This window comes from Drosophila eugracilis, unplaced genomic scaffold (assembly GCF_018153835.1).
Source record: "Drosophila eugracilis isolate 14026-0451.02 unplaced genomic scaffold, ASM1815383v1 contig_616, whole genome shotgun sequence".
NCBI lineage: Eukaryota > Metazoa > Arthropoda > Insecta > Diptera > Drosophilidae > Drosophila > Drosophila eugracilis.
In genome coordinates this window covers 712,698-729,650 of record NW_024573499.1, presented here as the reverse complement: position 1 = coordinate 729,650, position 16,953 = coordinate 712,698, and the positions used below count along the sequence as shown (strand labels likewise).

General features: G+C 44.4%; 1 protein-coding gene across 1 annotated transcript in view; it reads left to right on the top strand.

The window, feature by feature from the left end:
* LOC108116092 (dopamine receptor 2) overlaps positions 1–16,880 on the top strand; it is a 28,029-nt gene extending 11,149 nt beyond the window's left edge. Inside the window, 3 exon segments of the mRNA XM_017227810.2 lie at positions 4,406–6,064; positions 6,484–6,565; positions 14,295–16,880. Coding sequence (XP_017083299.2) covers positions 4,638–6,064; positions 6,484–6,565; positions 14,295–15,176 — 2,391 coding nt within the window. The 5' untranslated portion in view covers positions 4,406–4,637 and the 3' untranslated portion in view covers positions 15,177–16,880.
* Positions 16,881–16,953: the final 73 nt, after the last annotated feature.

The window sequence follows — 16,953 nt, the reverse complement described above, 5'->3', positions numbered from 1 at the left end:
CTGTCCTTATTTGTCCTTGATTGCCTTGAATAGCGAACGAAAAAAGTGTATATATATACGGTATATCCGAAAAACAAAGGACTGGATCCCCAGCCCGGTGTTCCGGTGTTCCGTTTGATTTCTGTTTGCCTTGGCTAGATTCCTTGCGTGCCATGACACTCTGCCACCGGTGTAAATATTTGTGACATAATTAAGCAGCTCGGCAGCGCGGCAGTTGGGATCTGGGATCTGGGAACAGGGATATAGAAGGCATTATCAAATCGGTCGGGGGCACACAAGTTGCAAAGCCGAAAATAAAGCAAACATCGGCGCTTTCAATGGCAGAGCGTTTTCGCCACGCGCGTGATTAAATTTCATTTGTGGACCCAACCAAAACGGTACCCAACTGACTGACTGACTGAGTCCTTAGTCCTTAGTCCTTAACTCGCCGTATTTACCGTCGTTTTAGTGCCTCGCCTCGCTCGGGTTAGTCGAAAAAGCGGCGCTTTCCCCCGACTTTCCCTTAAGAGTGCGTGTGTTTGACTTGGATTCGCATTAAGATTGTCAAAGATTTGGCCGCCAGTGGGGAGCCACTCGAACGGTTCACTTTGTTTCGCTTGGTTTACCTGGAAAAGAAAGGAAAAACCCGAAAACGCCAAAAACGCTCGGGGAGCAATTTGGAAGATTTTAGGCGGCGATTTATCGCTCCGCTCCTGAGAGGGTGCCACCGATACTTAGGACCCAGAGATAGCAGTCTATTCCTCTGCTATTCCTCCGGTTAATTTGAATACGAAGGCTGCCAAAAAAATGAAAATGAAAAGGTTGTTCAATGTCACCGGGGCTTTGCTTGTCTATCCGCCATGCGATTCCAATTCAGCGATAGTGCACGGAATTAATGGATGTACGGATAGGGATAGGGATAGGGATCCCAATCCCAATGTTAGTCCCAAGCCCACCTACTTGCATATGTCACTGCTCGACTGCCTCCTCGTATCGACATGAACAACAATGGCAGCGGCACTAATAAATTCTGGCATTAGGCCTCTTTCCCAAAGGGGGCGTGGCACTCAAAGTCGGGCATATTACTTGACATCAGGGGAGTACTTCATGGGTCGTAAAAAATGTGCTGCCTACTTAACGGGGCAGTATAGGAACCCTCCGGAATGATAGGCAAAAACTGTTCAATATGACCTAGTTTACGTTGGATTCTATCAATATAGTTATTTATTTGATATCTTATATGGAAATTTACTAAAGACATTTACACCTTAAAGGCAAAATAGAATTAAGTGTAGGCGCCAAATAAATTCTTATAAAATACTAGAAAAAATTCGATTTGCCAAAGTTCGAGGCCACGAAGTTGGTGGTCTCCAGGCCAGCTTTCTCATTTCCCTAAGCTTTTTGGGTGGAAGTTGGCAGGCAATTTCAATAAACACACCGACTCGTCTCGGAACTTTTAATAATTCAAAAGGCAACAATGCGACATGGAAAATCGCTTCATATAATTACGGATCGCATAAAAATTCAACAAATGGCCGGCGGCTGGCGCTTTATTGAATGTCTGCCGCACGGGAATGGCCCATTCGGTTTTCTTGACTTCAATTTAAATTCAAAGACTGTTATTGCAGCTGTCGCAGAAACAGATACATGCCAGGCATTTGGCCATGAGAATGGTTTCCGAATCGGAAATGTTGTATTGTGATTTGGCGTGATTCGATGCTGCAGTGGGTCTGTGTTCCGAATCAATTGCAATTGTGTAGACGAAAAGCCATTGCAGGGAATTAATTTTGGGGCCATCGAGAAGGGACCCCAGGGTCCTCGAAATTGAAATACTCTGCAGAGCAGAGGTTATGAAATTCATGTTCAAATTAACAACTAACTGAATTTTCGCTTGCATGCTGGGCACGATTTTTCAGACCGCTTTTCCTGGAAATCTCCGGCGTGGCCAACTCTCCGCCAATGTGGGTATACCCGCATACAAATGCGGGCCTGGCATTTGGTTAACTTTCATGAGGCCATTCAATGACTTAACCATTTCCATTCCGCTGCCTTTTCCAGCCACGCACGCACACATCGGCCAGCTAACTGAAAAGGGTCAAAAGGTTTTCACACATATACAAATTGCTGGCCTGGTCGAAAGCATTTTGCATAGAGGCCAGACTTGGCTTTCGGCCAGCTTTTACTTTCGCCATCAACCTTAAAGGTTGCCTCAATTAAATTTCTCGGCCCAGACACAAAAAGTAAAGAGAAAACCCCAGAAAGCTGCAGGGCACCGCCTACTTGTTCATATGAATTTTCTTCTACACAGAGAAAAAATGTATGTAAATACTATTTAAATGATAAGGTAGTGAAGAAATACATAGTGAGATTTATAAAGAAGAGAAAAAATGCGATTTTTCTAGAATTTGTTCTCCCCGTGTACACATATTTTCCGTGTTTCTCATTTGGTTGCCCTGTTTTTATGCCGACTCCCTGGCCCCGTGCTCACATTTTGACTTGCTGCACATCAACAGCCTCATCAGCCTGGCGAGTAAGTGAAAAAAATGTTTGCTTTTTTAGCCAGGCGAGTGAGAAATGTGCCAGGAAATTGTGCTAAACAGCTAAACAAAAAACGGAGGAAAGTCGCTGCCTCTGCTGTTTCTGCCGTCGGTCGTGCAATGTGGCCAAGGAAAACATAAACCATAAACGTGTCAGGCAGGGATCAAGTTCTGTTTCTGTTCCTGCCCTGGACCTGGACCCAGTTTACCAGGGGGCAGGAGTGCGAGATAAGCCAACAGCAGCAGGCAGCTGAATTTATGGCATACGCGACCCGGAAATGAGCAACCAGGATGTTGTGGTAGGAGGCAGGAGGTACGATTCCTTCTCCGCTCGATTGGCTGTAGACCACATCCAGTGTTGCGCCCCGCCTGATGATGACAGGTGATAATCGAGAACGACAGCTCAAACGTAACTAAGTTACAAATGATAAAGAACGCCTGAAAGGAACACAAAATTATATAAATTAAGCCCCTTTTTAAAGACCCAAATTAAGACTGTGAAGGCAAGGCAATGTGCCAGCTAATTTACACATAATTGTGCTCCGTCACCAGGTAAAGGATGTTTTGAGGACTCTTAGCCTAATCTAATTGGACATTAAAAAGACAACTCACGTTGCATTATTTTACATAATCTTGTTAAGGAGACCATCTGTGAAGGGTTTCTCATAATGTAAGGGTAAATTGATGATGTTCCAAAATCAAACCATGATTATTCTCGAACTAGTTTGGTTAACAAGTTAAAGTGCAACCCTTTTTACGATTTCCCTGATTGGGTCACATTCAGAAAGAACATATCAGCTACCTAATTCCCAATCCACTGACCAAGCTTGTTCACCTTCAATCCTCATCTCTTCGATTAAACACATCCGAAATTCGTTCTGGTTAAACGGGAGCTCTTGAGTGGGGAGAAAGAGAGTGCCAATGACAGATGTGCAAAGCTCCAAGGACTTTAATGCAACCAGGATTTTAGATTTCGCAGTGTGGGTGGCAGTGCAATCCAAGCTGGAGACACAGTCGCCGGCTGTTTACATTAAGTGCGGAGCTTAGCAATCAACTCGCGCCGACAGGAGCCAGGACTCTTGAATAATGCGCTGCACAGTTGTTGACTTCCTCTGTCAAATTCCGTTGACAAAGGCAGCATCCACTTAGTCATCCCCCGGCCGGAGTTCAAGTTCCTAGTGGTCGCACGCTCGACTTCCTGCCAACAGCCCTGGCACTCGAAATGTAATTTAATTTGTTTATTTGTGTGGCACTCGCCTCCCAGGGACCTGCTGCTCCTCCTCCTCTGTTAGTACTCCTCCAGTCCTCCATCTGGCGTGTCTGCTTGCCAATTAATTGCGCACCTTTTGGGGCCGCAAGCAGCAGGTGAGTTCTTTCCGATCTCAGCCCAGGCAGCAGCCCAAAAAATCCTCTAATTAATGTGTTTGTTTAGCTTTTGTGCGCGGGAAATTTGCTTAACTCGGTTACCTGTGGATGCTGGCTGTTCGATGCTGGATGCGAAAGTCAACATTTTAATTGAATGAAATTTATAGCCCGACCTGCGAGCGATTCAATTACAATAGCTTCATTAGACTGGCAAAAAGTTTTGGCCAAAGGAAACGGAGCTCTTCTCGCTTAATCTAAACTTGATTAAGTATTAAAATCAAAAGTTGTTCTTCAGACTAAATATTTTGTTAGGGCAAAGTTAGGTTTTCCCAATTCAGTCCTAATTTTCATGTTTAAATGTTATTGCCTCAACTTATTTTAGGTGTAATATTTTACCTAATAAAAATAGTAAAAGAAATACCACAATTTGCATCTCTGTAAAACGTGTTACACCCCCTAACTTTATCTTAAGTTTGTCCTGATTGCATTGTGTTCATCAGCCTCTCGTTCTCTTTTGTCGACAGCTTGGCAGCCCGGCGGCGAGTCCTGGCCAAGGACATGAAAATGCGCTTCATTAATTTGGCTGGCAGCCGCGGACTGTCTGAGGGAAATCAGCAGCACAAGCAGCACCAGAAGCAACAGCAACACCAGCACCAGCAGGAGGAACAGGAGCAGGAACTGCCGGGGAAATTGGAACAGGAACAGGAACTGGAACTGGGACTCGCGTCAGCTGCAACGACACAGCACTGAGTTGCAATGGTGGAGGACAATGGGTCGCCGGAAGTGGAAGGAGCGGAAGGAGCCGTTGCCCCGCTTTTGGCGCTCCTCCGGGTAGAAGGCCTCAATCAGACGCAGACCCGCTCTCCTTCGCCGCCGCTCTTCGGTAGCTACAACATCTCCGAGGACGTCTACTTCTACTTCAATGGGTTGCCAACGAGCACAGAGCTCGTCCTGAATGCCACCACCTTGAGTCCTACGGTGGGGACAAGTGGTGGCACCACCACGCCGGAACCCGATCTCTCAGAGTTCCTGGAGGCCCTGCCCAACGACAGAGTGGGTCTGTTGGCCTTTCTCTTCCTGTTCTCCTTTGCCACGGTTTTTGGCAACTCCCTGGTCATATTGGCCGTCATCCGGGAGCGGTACTTACACACGGCCACCAACTACTTCATCACCAGCTTGGCTGTGGCCGACTGCTTGGTAGGGCTTGTGGTCATGCCCTTCTCGGCTCTCTACGAGGTACTGGAGAACACCTGGTTCTTCGGCACGGACTGGTGCGATATCTGGAGATCTCTGGATGTGCTTTTCAGCACTGCTTCTATACTGAATCTCTGCGTGATCTCGCTGGATCGGTACTGGGCCATAACGGATCCCTTTAGCTATCCCATGCGGATGACGGTCAAAAGGGCCGCCGGACTGATAGCCGCCGTGTGGATCTGCTCGAGTGCCATCAGTTTTCCGGCCATCGTTTGGTGGCGAGCAGCGAGGGATGGCGAAATGCCGGCCTACAAGTGCACCTTCACCGAGCATTTGGGCTACTTGGTCTTCTCGTCGACGATATCCTTCTACCTGCCGCTACTGGTGATGGTGTTCACCTACTGTCGGATCTACAGGGCAGCTGTGATCCAGACGAGGTCCCTGAAGATAGGAACCAAACAGGTCCTCATGGCTTCCGGGGAACTGCAACTCACTTTGCGTATTCATCGTGGTGGCACCACCCGCGATCAGGCAAATCAGGTTTCAGGTGGTGGAGGTGGTGGAGGAGGTGGTGGCGGTGGTGGTGGAGGAGGATCCCTGAGCCACTCGCATTCCCATTCCCACCACCATCACCACAATCACGGAGGTGGCACGACGACCTCTACGCCAGAGGAACCCGACGATGAGCCACTATCTGCTCTGCACAATAATGGCCTGGCTCGCCATCGACACATGGGCAAGAACTTCTCGCTGTCCAGGAAACTGGCCAAGTTCGCCAAGGAAAAGAAGGCGGCCAAGACGCTGGGCATCGTGATGGGCGTGTTCATCATCTGCTGGCTGCCCTTCTTCGTGGTCAACCTGCTGTCCGGGTTTTGCATCGAGTGCATCGAGCACGAGGAGATCGTGTCGGCAATCGTCACCTGGCTCGGCTGGATCAACTCCTGCATGAATCCTGTGATCTACGCCTGCTGGAGCAGGGACTTCCGCAGGTGAGAATGGTGGTTTTTGATACTTTGAAGCTAAGTTTCCGATGTCAAAGAACGCAGCTTAAATGATTTCATTTTGATTGGGTTTTTTCATATCTGAACTTTAAGTTGGGGTTTCTCTATTTTCTTTGAGTTTGTAGTTTCTAAACTTTTCATATTTTCCAATATAAATATTATTAAATTTAAGAAAAAAGTCCCAAGTTAGTATATCTCCTGTTCACCTCAAGTTAAGGTTTCTATAGACTATATTTTCTCATCTCTGACGATGATATTTATTTTCCGTTTACTTTCCGAGGAGCACCCTCAAAAGCACTAGAAGTTCACGTTTTGTGTGCTATTTTTGTTTGGGCTGCGTTTTTGTGGCTTTCGAATGCCGAGCTTAACCCTTTACAACCCTCATTCTTAACTGGCTTCTCTTCCAGGGCCTTTGTGCGTCTGCTGTGCATGTGCTGTCCTCGCAAGATTCGCCGCAAATACCAGCCCACGATGCGTTCCAAGTCGCAGGTGAGTCTCCCCATACCAACAGAAGCCATCATCATCCGCCAGGCGATTCGATTTGATTCTCTTTCTCGTTTTTACGGTCTGCGGGTCTGCGGGTCTCCGCAGTTTTCCGCATTTTCCTCTCGGCTGAGTTGTTGTTGCATCCACTCCTTTTTTAGCGGGCCAACAAAAACTGGTTGATGGAAATCGCTTCCATGAATTACGCGCTGCCGGCCGTCTCCACTTTTGTGTGCTCCAAAAACGAAACTCAACGAACGGCAAAATTAATTTACAAATTTAATGAATATGTAAAAAAAAAGAGAACTGACATTTACCCCCCAACCTCCGACCTCCGATTCCGCCCACGACTTCCGTTCACACATGGCAGACAGCCATGAAAACTTCCTGACATCCGCTGCGGATTCATTTTCACCCACTGACATCCTCGCATTCACGAATCCCTGCATAAATCATCTGGGGGGCGCATCACTCAACCTGTCGACCCTCGACCCTCGCCCCTCTGCGTGATTTTAATGAATAATTTTCTAATGTTTGGCAACTCTGGCTGCACCTGAGTGGGTTCGCCAAGGGTTGGAAGTGGCAGAATGGGAGCACTGCACCCAGTGTTCGCCGGCGAAGAGATCCATTGTCTTTCCCCCAGGGACTTACTGTCAATAGGGTAACTAAGTAATTACCACGAAGTCACGTGTCTGCTGTCTTTGGAATTACAGTCGAACTTGTCTCAACTTTGGTTTAAATAAAAATGTTAAATAGGTGAAAGGAAAATAAGATATTAAATGGAAACATGTCACATTTTATGTGCAAGAAATAATTGAAAAGAGTGTCTGTTTAGGTTATAAAAGATGCTTTTAATTTTGTCATGAAGATAACCAGGCGTATGAGTAATATCTCTTAAAGCATATCAAAACCTTTTCAAGCTGCTTTTAAGTTATCTATAACTTGCATATGAACATTTTTTATAACTTAAATATACCTCGCTTTATTATCTTTATAATTAATTCAGAACAAGTTCGACTGTAAGGCACTTACTTACCTTCCTTTCCAACCTATCAAAAACACTTAAAGTATCAGTTTTTGGTAATGGAGGCCTGTCCCAAAATAGCTCATGTCATCACAGCATTAAAGTCATTAAGACATCCCCCTGAGGCCCCCGTCATTCAACCATCCTATATATAGTATACTATAGTATCGTATAGTATAGCCTTGTCTGGCAAAATCGAGCTGATTGTGATTCTGGCGGCGTTCTTGATTTTGCAGAGATTCGCGACGCGGCGCTGCTACTCGACCTGCTCGCTGCACGGCATTCAGCACGTGCGACACAACTCCTGCGAGCAGACTTACATATAGTTTAGCGTAGATTTAGTTGACAATGATTAAGGCGCCAACCTGCCCCGCCCTTATTGCGCCCTCCATTTGTCCGTAAGTCAATGGCAAGGTAAGCGACTTGTGACTGTGTCTCTGTGTCCTCCGTCTTTCTCCCTGTTCTCTGTATCGTGTCTGTGTGTCTTGATGTCCTTTCAAAGGCACCCACATAAAGAACTGGGGACATAAGCACTGGCATCCCGTCTCCGTTCTTCTCGGTTTCTGCATCTCTTTCTGTCGCTGTTTGCTGTTGCCGTCTCTGTCTGTGACTGCGCTGTCTCACTCACTCCTGTTTGTTTGACTGGGCCATGGCATTGTTAATTGTGTTCTTATTATTGTTTCTTTCCGGTGTGTTCCTGAAATCTCTGAAGATTTTCAAATGTTACTTTAAGCGCTGAGAAGTATGCTATGAAAAATAGTTTAAACCGTATACATAATTTTCATGAAATTGATTTTCGAACTAGAAGCACCTTTTGAAAATCACCACAGATTTCCGGAACATCCTAGTATGTATGTTTTCTTGTTTTGCTTACTTTGATGCAAAAACACTGCGAAAACAGACTCTGATTCAAGCACCTGTTGAATGTGTTGCACCTGAACACTCACACACACACACACTGGCACACTCAAGAGCACACACACACTGAGACACAAACAAAGATGTCCACCCACGCAAAAAAAAGAAGAAACTCCCTGGGCACCAACACCTGAGCCCGTCTACGTTTGATGATGTTGTTTTTTGTATGCTGTTGCAGACAAGCTGAATAAAAATGAAAAGAGCACAAACAAGGAAAAAAGAAAATCGAAAGTTTCCACAAAGTCTCCGGGCACACACTCACACACACACACACCCTTGCACACTTGCAGGACACAATGTCCTTTCATCGTTTTTGTCACCGTTTCCGTTGCTGTTTTTGCTCTCCATGTTCTTGCTCCTGTTGATGTTGATGTTGTTACTGTGGCTGTCGCCTCTCACAAAAGATTTTCCAAGTGTACACAATGGCAAAACAAGGAAAAACCGAAACACAAGCCCCGCTCTCTCATAAAATGTTTGTTGATCTTTTTATACCCGCTTCTGGCATAGAAAAATGGTATATATGATTCAGGAAAAGCAGATGAAAAGACCTAAATATAGACTGGATCGGCTTTAATAGATACGGACACTGGAGTGTCAAAGCTAGGAAGCCATTGCTAAAGTTGTTAAAGGAGAGGAAAATGCTGGTAGTTAGGGGAACAACTCAAGGCAATTAAAGCAATTTAGGAAACAATATAAAATATATACTTCTGTTGGTTTCACTGTTGTTTTTATTATACTTTTTCTTTCATGACTCTTAAGTCTAATCATTTACCATTATACTCCTCTCTTTTAGTAGGTATCTTTAAGTCCACACACCAATAATAACATTCCTTATTCACTTTTAGTTTTGTGTAAAATATGTACAAAGTTTAAGTCGGATTTTCTTGGTTTTTTATGGCCGAGAAGGAAGGGTTCTACATTTTCAGTTCCTTGTTTATTATTTTTGAATTTATACTTGCCGGCCTTTGCCCTTCTTTTTATGCCAACTGAGTCAGGTTTTTCGGGAGTGCCTAGTGCTCCTCCACACCAAATAAAAAGTTCCCCACAAAGGAGTCACGCACATCCGATGCTTGAGAAATGTTATCAAGTGAACCATAAACATTTTTTGCACTTAAAAATTTCCAACTCAATTTTCGCCTCGCCGATAAGCGTACGCAGCCCGCACATTCGCACATACCACATGTAATTGTATTGATGAAAATGTTATTTACAGCAATCAACAGTCAATATGTGTCTGGCCTTGGTGGTAGTACAGGCATCTGTGTGGGCTGGTGTACGGGTGTGCGGATGCGGATGTGAATGTGCTCTCGTGCCTTTTCCGTATCCGCTCCTTTAGGATTTTGGGGTTTTTCTTTTGCGATGTGTCTGTCATCATATCAATTACACCCAAGAGCATGCCAATTTATTTGCCAAGTGTTTCCACAGCCAATTGAAAGCGGCATTCGCAGAGCGCGGATGTGAAGTTTTGAGCACGACTGGGTCCACACTCGGTGCCTTCAAACTGGAAGTGCCTTAATTCAGGTTCAATACTTGCTCAATTCTTTAATAAAACATTACAGAATTTAAAGCTTAAAGGCTTTCGCACAACAACAAGGTAAACGGATTGTCAAAGGATAAAGTTTGTGCACTTTATTAGTTTGGTTGTCAGTTGCAAAGTGTTCTGCCAGAAAACTTTATGGCCAATATAAATCAACAAGAAAGCACTTAATGTAATAGAAACTTATTTCAAAAATCTTTAAATTAACAAAGAGAGGGTTAAAATAACATTATGGCTCACAGGGGAGCTGTGAAATATGGTCAGAACGGAAACTGACCCAGAATAAGAAACAGAAAGTTAAATGCAGTTCATATTACGTATACGACACGTTGGGCTTGACTCGAACTTTTCAAAACTAAAAATTCAGATTTACCTTACTTAATAGGAATAGTTATCATAGTAACAAGCCTTTAACCCTTTGAAACCGAAACAAAAAAACACTATTTGTCCTTTACAAATCGCTCTGCTAACTGTTTGCGATTTTTCTAATTTATTGCAAATCCTTCGCTCAGGAAGGACCCTGCCCTTTGGCCGACAAATGAGGCGACTTCCGGCTGCCGCAATTTGCCTGCTCTACGGCAAATGGAAATGGGCTTCGGCCAAATGAGGATATTGCAGACGTGTGGTTAGGTCCCTGCCCGAAACGACTCGATTTCCGCCCTCAAAAGTCTGCCGCACTGTTGGCCATCTTTTTGCCACCTCAGCTTCGACCTCAACCTCAAGCACATTGCGGTCAGCCGCAAGTTGCAGCTGTCTGTGTGCCAGTGGGACGTCCCTTTTCGACACTTTAAAATTAACTTCACAGGAGTTTCATTCAACTTTAATGCCATCCTCGCACTCTCGCATGCACACTCAGCACACGCTGATTAATCGCCCACTGTCGTCTGAGGGCCGCTTGACATTTAGGCCCACTGTGTCCGCCCGCCCACTCGGTGTCCTAATGAGCCGTAAAGGATTCCCACCCGCCCATAAACACACTCACCCACAGCACACACACAGAAATACGCATTCTGCCTGCCAGGGCCAATTTGCATACCATTTTGACTGGCATCTTTAGTATGCGTGCACATGGGGAAAAATCGGGGAAAAAGGTCATCGATTGAATGCCTTATGTATCGAAAATCATTCTATTTATGGCATCCCATTGTGACATTTTAAAATGTCATAAACTCAAATCTATACAGTTTAAGTCCTTACGTTTCTACAGGTTTTTGTCATTCAATCATCTCCTTTTAGTTGGTTTTTACTGCCTTTTTACTGGAAATATATTTGAAAAAATACTTCTTTATTTCTTTCTTTATATATTTATTCTGACATATCTGAAGAATACTTTTAGAGTTTCACTATTGTCACAAGCAGTGTCTTTTTAAGATCTAAATAAAGTAATGATAAACTTAATCTTTATCTCTAAGAAGCTACTCTCACTTTCCCCCTGTGCACCTGAACGCAACAAGATGTTTTGATTGAAAATGCCAGCTAGTCAGACCAAACCCACTCGCACACAAGTCCTGCAGCCACACACATATTCGCACACACACACTCTCAGCTGAGGCTGTTTAGCATAAATTTGTAAGCTTGTAAACCAGGAATTTGTGATTCTGACTGTTTGCAGAGGAAACCAATGGCCAGCCTGAGGCCAACAGGCGCATCGTCGGAACTGCTTCGATTCGGTGCCTTCGAGTAGCCTTCTAGCTGGGGAAAACTGCAAGGAAAATAGCACGTACTTTAATCAATCCTTAATAATTATATTTTGCTCCTTGTGGCTGCTAATGCTGCTTTTGCTGCTGCTGTTTCTGCTGCTGCTGCTGCTGCTATAATCGCTGCTAATTGCATCAATTATTGGGCGAGCCTTTGTGCCATTTATGAGAACAAAAGCTAAATTGAATCCGAAATCGAAAACGAAATTGCTTAACCGATTAATCAAACTGATTTCATTCCACTGAAACGAACTGAGGCGAGCTAAATGGAACAATAAGCGGGGAAATGGTCTTGCAGGACCCGAATATATACATCCCTAATATATAGGGTCGATAATGGCTCATTTCTCGGGCAGGACGAACATCAAAATGTAATTTACCACAAATGTTGCGCAAACATCAATTATCCCTAATTGACTGTGAACGTGAAATTAACGTTTATAATTATGTGACAGAGCCGTTGGAGCGGAAGTCCAAGTTCCAGTCCGTGGGAATTCGTGTCCGCAGCCATGTAACTTTTAATGTCCTTGCCCAGGATTCCAGGGTGGTGGGGTTAGGGATCTGGCAATCGGGCATTTTGTGACTGTCAGCCTGCAAGGTCGCCTGTTAAGCTGGCAAGATAGGGTGCCCCAGAAGCTTAGCCTTTGGCCAAACTTTGAGGTCGGCCTAAGTCGGGGTCCCAGGATCCAGGACCCCGGAGAGGTTTATTGAGTGCCAGGCAATAAATTACCTAAAGGGGCGTGGCACTGACAAGTTCGTGCGCGAATAAGCCCACTTGAAATTTGGAACTTCACGGTGCCATTGACCTTTTGCCGGAAGCTCACGAAAGGTTCTTTTTTTCGGTGACAAGCCCCAGGGCAGACTAATGAGTCACTAAAATGTTATAATAAAAATACTTAAAGTAATAAAGCCCTAGATTAGACGGTTTTATGTCTGGGTCGTTAAAAGAAAATGCTAGAAAATAGAATTACTGTCAAGTTTTGGGAAGAAGTTAAGGCTAAACAACGTTGGGCAGAAGATATATGTTTTTAATTAGACATTTAAAATATATATAGTTGGGATTCGATAAACGCCTGAAGGAAAATGATTAGAATCATGAGAAGTAGTTCATGGGTAATCACACTTCAGCCTTTATAGGCTTAATCTCCGATTTAAGTATTGACATAAAAATGAAAATGCCTAGAACCAAACTAGCCGAGGTGATTATCTGGCCAGCTCTCCACGTTCCCATCCCTGCTGTTGTATATTTTCGGGATCGCCGGGGGGCTATAAAAATTGCAAATTACCCAGCTTGTCCGGGGGCGTCTGCTAAGCGGGCCATCCGGTCTGGCTCTTCAATTATTTAAGCTAATTGCGGCCGCACTCGAAGGGCAGTCGACCACTCGGCGTATACGCAATGCAAATTGTACGCAAATCGGAGAGAGGGATTTTAGAATTTTATACGACCTGAAGGAGAAGGCGCCTGTAAGCCCGTAATTGAATTGGCCAACCAAAGATGATGGGTTTTCTTTCGGGCAGGCGGATGGGGGAAGGCGAAATCAGGTTGGAAGGAAGATAAACGATAAAGGGAAGAGTCATCCATATGAGTCCTTGGAATTTCCCCCAAAAACACACATACACACACACCTACGCACACTCACGAATTCGGTTAATGTTGTTGTTACTGTTATTATTCTTTGCCCCCTAAAAAAAAAGAAAAAACTGAAGGAAACTAAAAATTCTGCGAAAACCAGAAATTGGAATTTCAGCTACCGCTTTTCTTTTCCTATTTTCCCACTCTTTTGTTGTTGCTATGTCTGTTTGTTGTTGCTCTTTTCCTAGTTTTTCACCCCCACTCTCATTGTTTTGTTGTTTTCAATCATGCATTTTGCTTTGACTTTTACTGCACCCAAAAAAAATAAAAAACGAAAAGAAAAGCCTGCGAGAAATGGGGAAAATCAAGGGGAAATCTGCAAGGAAAAGTCGCAACAGTTTTCGTCTCTCTTGTTATTGTTGTTGTTGCCCCGCCCGCTCAGTTTCACCGTCCATCACCCCCTGGTGTTGTTGTTATTGTTGCTCTGGCTGTTCATTGTTGTTGTTGTCGTTTCACTTTGTTGCTTTGTTTTTGCTGCTGCGGCTGCTGCGTTGAAACGGCAATTTTGTTAACAGCCACACTCACACCCACAAGAACCAAAAGCAAAAAAAAAAATATAAAGAAAACACCAAAACTTATCCGGAAACACTGCCTGCAAATTGTATGCAAACACTCGAAACGAAATAAGACAACAAAATGTTAATTAAACGCTTTTCTCTCGCCCCTCTACTCTTTCACTCCTTTCGATCTGTTTGTCTTTACTTTCACTTTTGGATTGTCGCTTGTCTTCTATTTTCTATCCTACTTTAATATTTTCTTTCTATTATTTCTATGCATTTCTATTATTTTTTTGTTACTTTAAATTTCATTTCTTGAATGTTTCTGTCTATGACTGTTTGTATGTATAATTATTTACTTATTTTTTAACTATTTTTTATTATTTCTTCCTTCACTTTGTTATCTGTTTTTTCTCCTTTCTCTAACAGTGCCACGTGGCCGCTGCAATGGTGGCTGCCTCCACCTCCTTTGGCTACCACTCGGTGAACCAGATCGACCGGACGCTCATGTGACGACAGCTGAGCAGTTGCAGCACCTGCAGCGGTGGCAGCAACTGCGGTGGCTCGCGATCCGCCCACCACCAGCACCACTCTTCCGGAACGGCCACCCCCTCGTCCTCGCAGCGTTCCTGCACCAGATGCCAGAGCTTCCATCGCCACCATCATCGTTCCAGGCGCCGCAGCTCGGGGATGCAGTTGCGCGGCGATTACAGTTCCACCACGGCGGTCAATAGTGCCCTGGCCAAGACCATAGTCACGATCAGTGCCCCTCCGGTGGCGGCTGCCTCGGCCAGTTCCCTGCATTTGGGAGCCGGAGGACGTCCCTCGTCCGTGTCCACCTTGACGATCGCCTCCGTGCCACCCACTTTGAGTGGGGCAGGAGGATCTGTGAGTGGGGCCAATACTCCACTTGCACCCAGTCTCAAGGCTTTGACTCCTGGTCCCTCCAACTCATCGGGTCACCATGTGTCCTTCATGCCCATGACGGGCATGAAACGTTTGCGCAGCTCCAATGCCTCGCTGGGATCGCCCAATGGAATCATCAGTTCTGTTGTTGGGGTAGACACCACTTCGGCACCCTCGCTAATCGATGCCAGCGAGGATCAGGTCCAGATGAGGAACCACCACCGCATCCTGGAGCAGTGCCAGAGTGTTCAGAGTCAGATAACCACTTTGGGCGATGTCGAGGACGACGAGGAGGTCAGCGACAGCGAGAGCGAAAGCATTGGACTCGCTTTGGTGGAGACTACGCCCCAGCTGGAGAGCCAGCCGGTGGAGGCTTCCAGTTCCTCCGGCTCCTCGGTCAAGTAAACTCAGCACAAGAATCACAAAACAAAGCCCAGACATTAGCTTTAAGATTCAACCATATAGGTGTGTTTATCAGGAGAAATCGATGGGAAATAGTTGGGATTACAAGAAAACTTTGGACATTTCTAAGACTTTAAGCTTTACAAATTATTATTCTTACTAACTTACTTACTATTACTTATTAAGGTTTCATTAATTACATTGATTTCCATGACTATTTTGTATATAAAACCCAGCAGTTAACTTACTTTTAGAGGCAAAATACTGGTAAAATAAAAGGCAACCATAACCTTACCCACAGTGGCTTGGAAATGTCCATTGATTTTTGAACCTCCCCAGAAATCGACCCATCCAAAACGCGTGTACATAGCAATCTAGTCACTCATTAGCTTATCGATCGGTGATAGAACACTATGCAACAGGAAACCCTACTATATCGACCCCTACTACAAGGACTCAGTCACTGGCGGCGGTTGCATAGTGGGAATTAGTGTTACTGTTAGCTGTCATATCTTAGATCTTCCATTACGTAGATGTATTCTGTTCTGTAAATGTCTCAAACGTCTAGCAATTGAATTGAAAGCTACGTCTTCAACCTGTCCAAGTACCTGACTCTCTCGAACCCAAATACTACGCTAAACACTGTACATAGCTTGACTTAGACCTCTAACTACCTTCTATCTGGCTCAAACTAGCTTTCTGTTACTCGATACTTGTTTGTTAATAGCAATTAACTGAAATGAAATTAACTCTACGGGTGCAATATGAATTTATACCAACTTTAAGGACTCGAACAATCAGGCAAACCGGCTTCAAGACCAGCTCCCCGTCGTCGTAGAAGATTCAAGTACAAAAGCTCTTGCAAATTGTTAGCTAATTATCTGCCCATCCTTAATTACGTTCTCTGAGCTACCAGTAAAACTATAGCAATATGGAAATACATAGAGTGAATGTTAAATGTGCTTCAGACAGCCGAAAGTTGAAGTTGGGGAATTCAGCCATTGCGGCGGCTTAATGAATTAATCCTTCAAAGGGTTCGCCCATCCATTTCTACGATCCATGTACGACTACAACTGCTTATGACGGCTAAGCTCATCCGATTTCGATTTTGCAATAATTAATGTGTGCAATTAGAATTGATTTCCCCGCCCACAAGCCCAGAATCGGAAAATAAATTGAGGATAAGTTGGGGGTTTTGTTGTGCGAGGAAACTGGGAAAAACTGTTGAGTTTAGGAAAACTAATAACAATGGCGAGACGTCAAATCATACAAAAATGTTGCTCATTGTTTTCAAAACAAACAAAGCGAAATGTGAAATGGAAAATGAAAATGATGGAAAGTCGAGGCAGGGAAAACAAAGGAAAAGGCAAACAAATGGCAATTATTAATATTGAATATGGTAGCGCATAAGTGACATACATAGCTCATAGAGTCCTCGTTGTGTCTGTGTATCGGTGTGTATGCATGTCTAGCCCTAAGTGTACATGTAAATGCATTATCCTTAAGCATTATCCCTAAGCTCCGGAGCAAGATAGGCAACAGGAGCCGGAGCTCCCACACACACATCAACTCAAACTCAATTGATTGCCACGCATCTTAGGCTAAGCTGCTAACTGCAAACTGCAAACTGCAAACTTAGATTTATATATTGAGTGTACTATACTGTAACTACCATATACAACTACGCAAGGAAATTAAAAAGCGACAACTAAGAACAAGAACTCTCGGCGATGACTTTGTCTTATTTAAATTTCAGCACGGGCACTAAGGGAATCTTTGC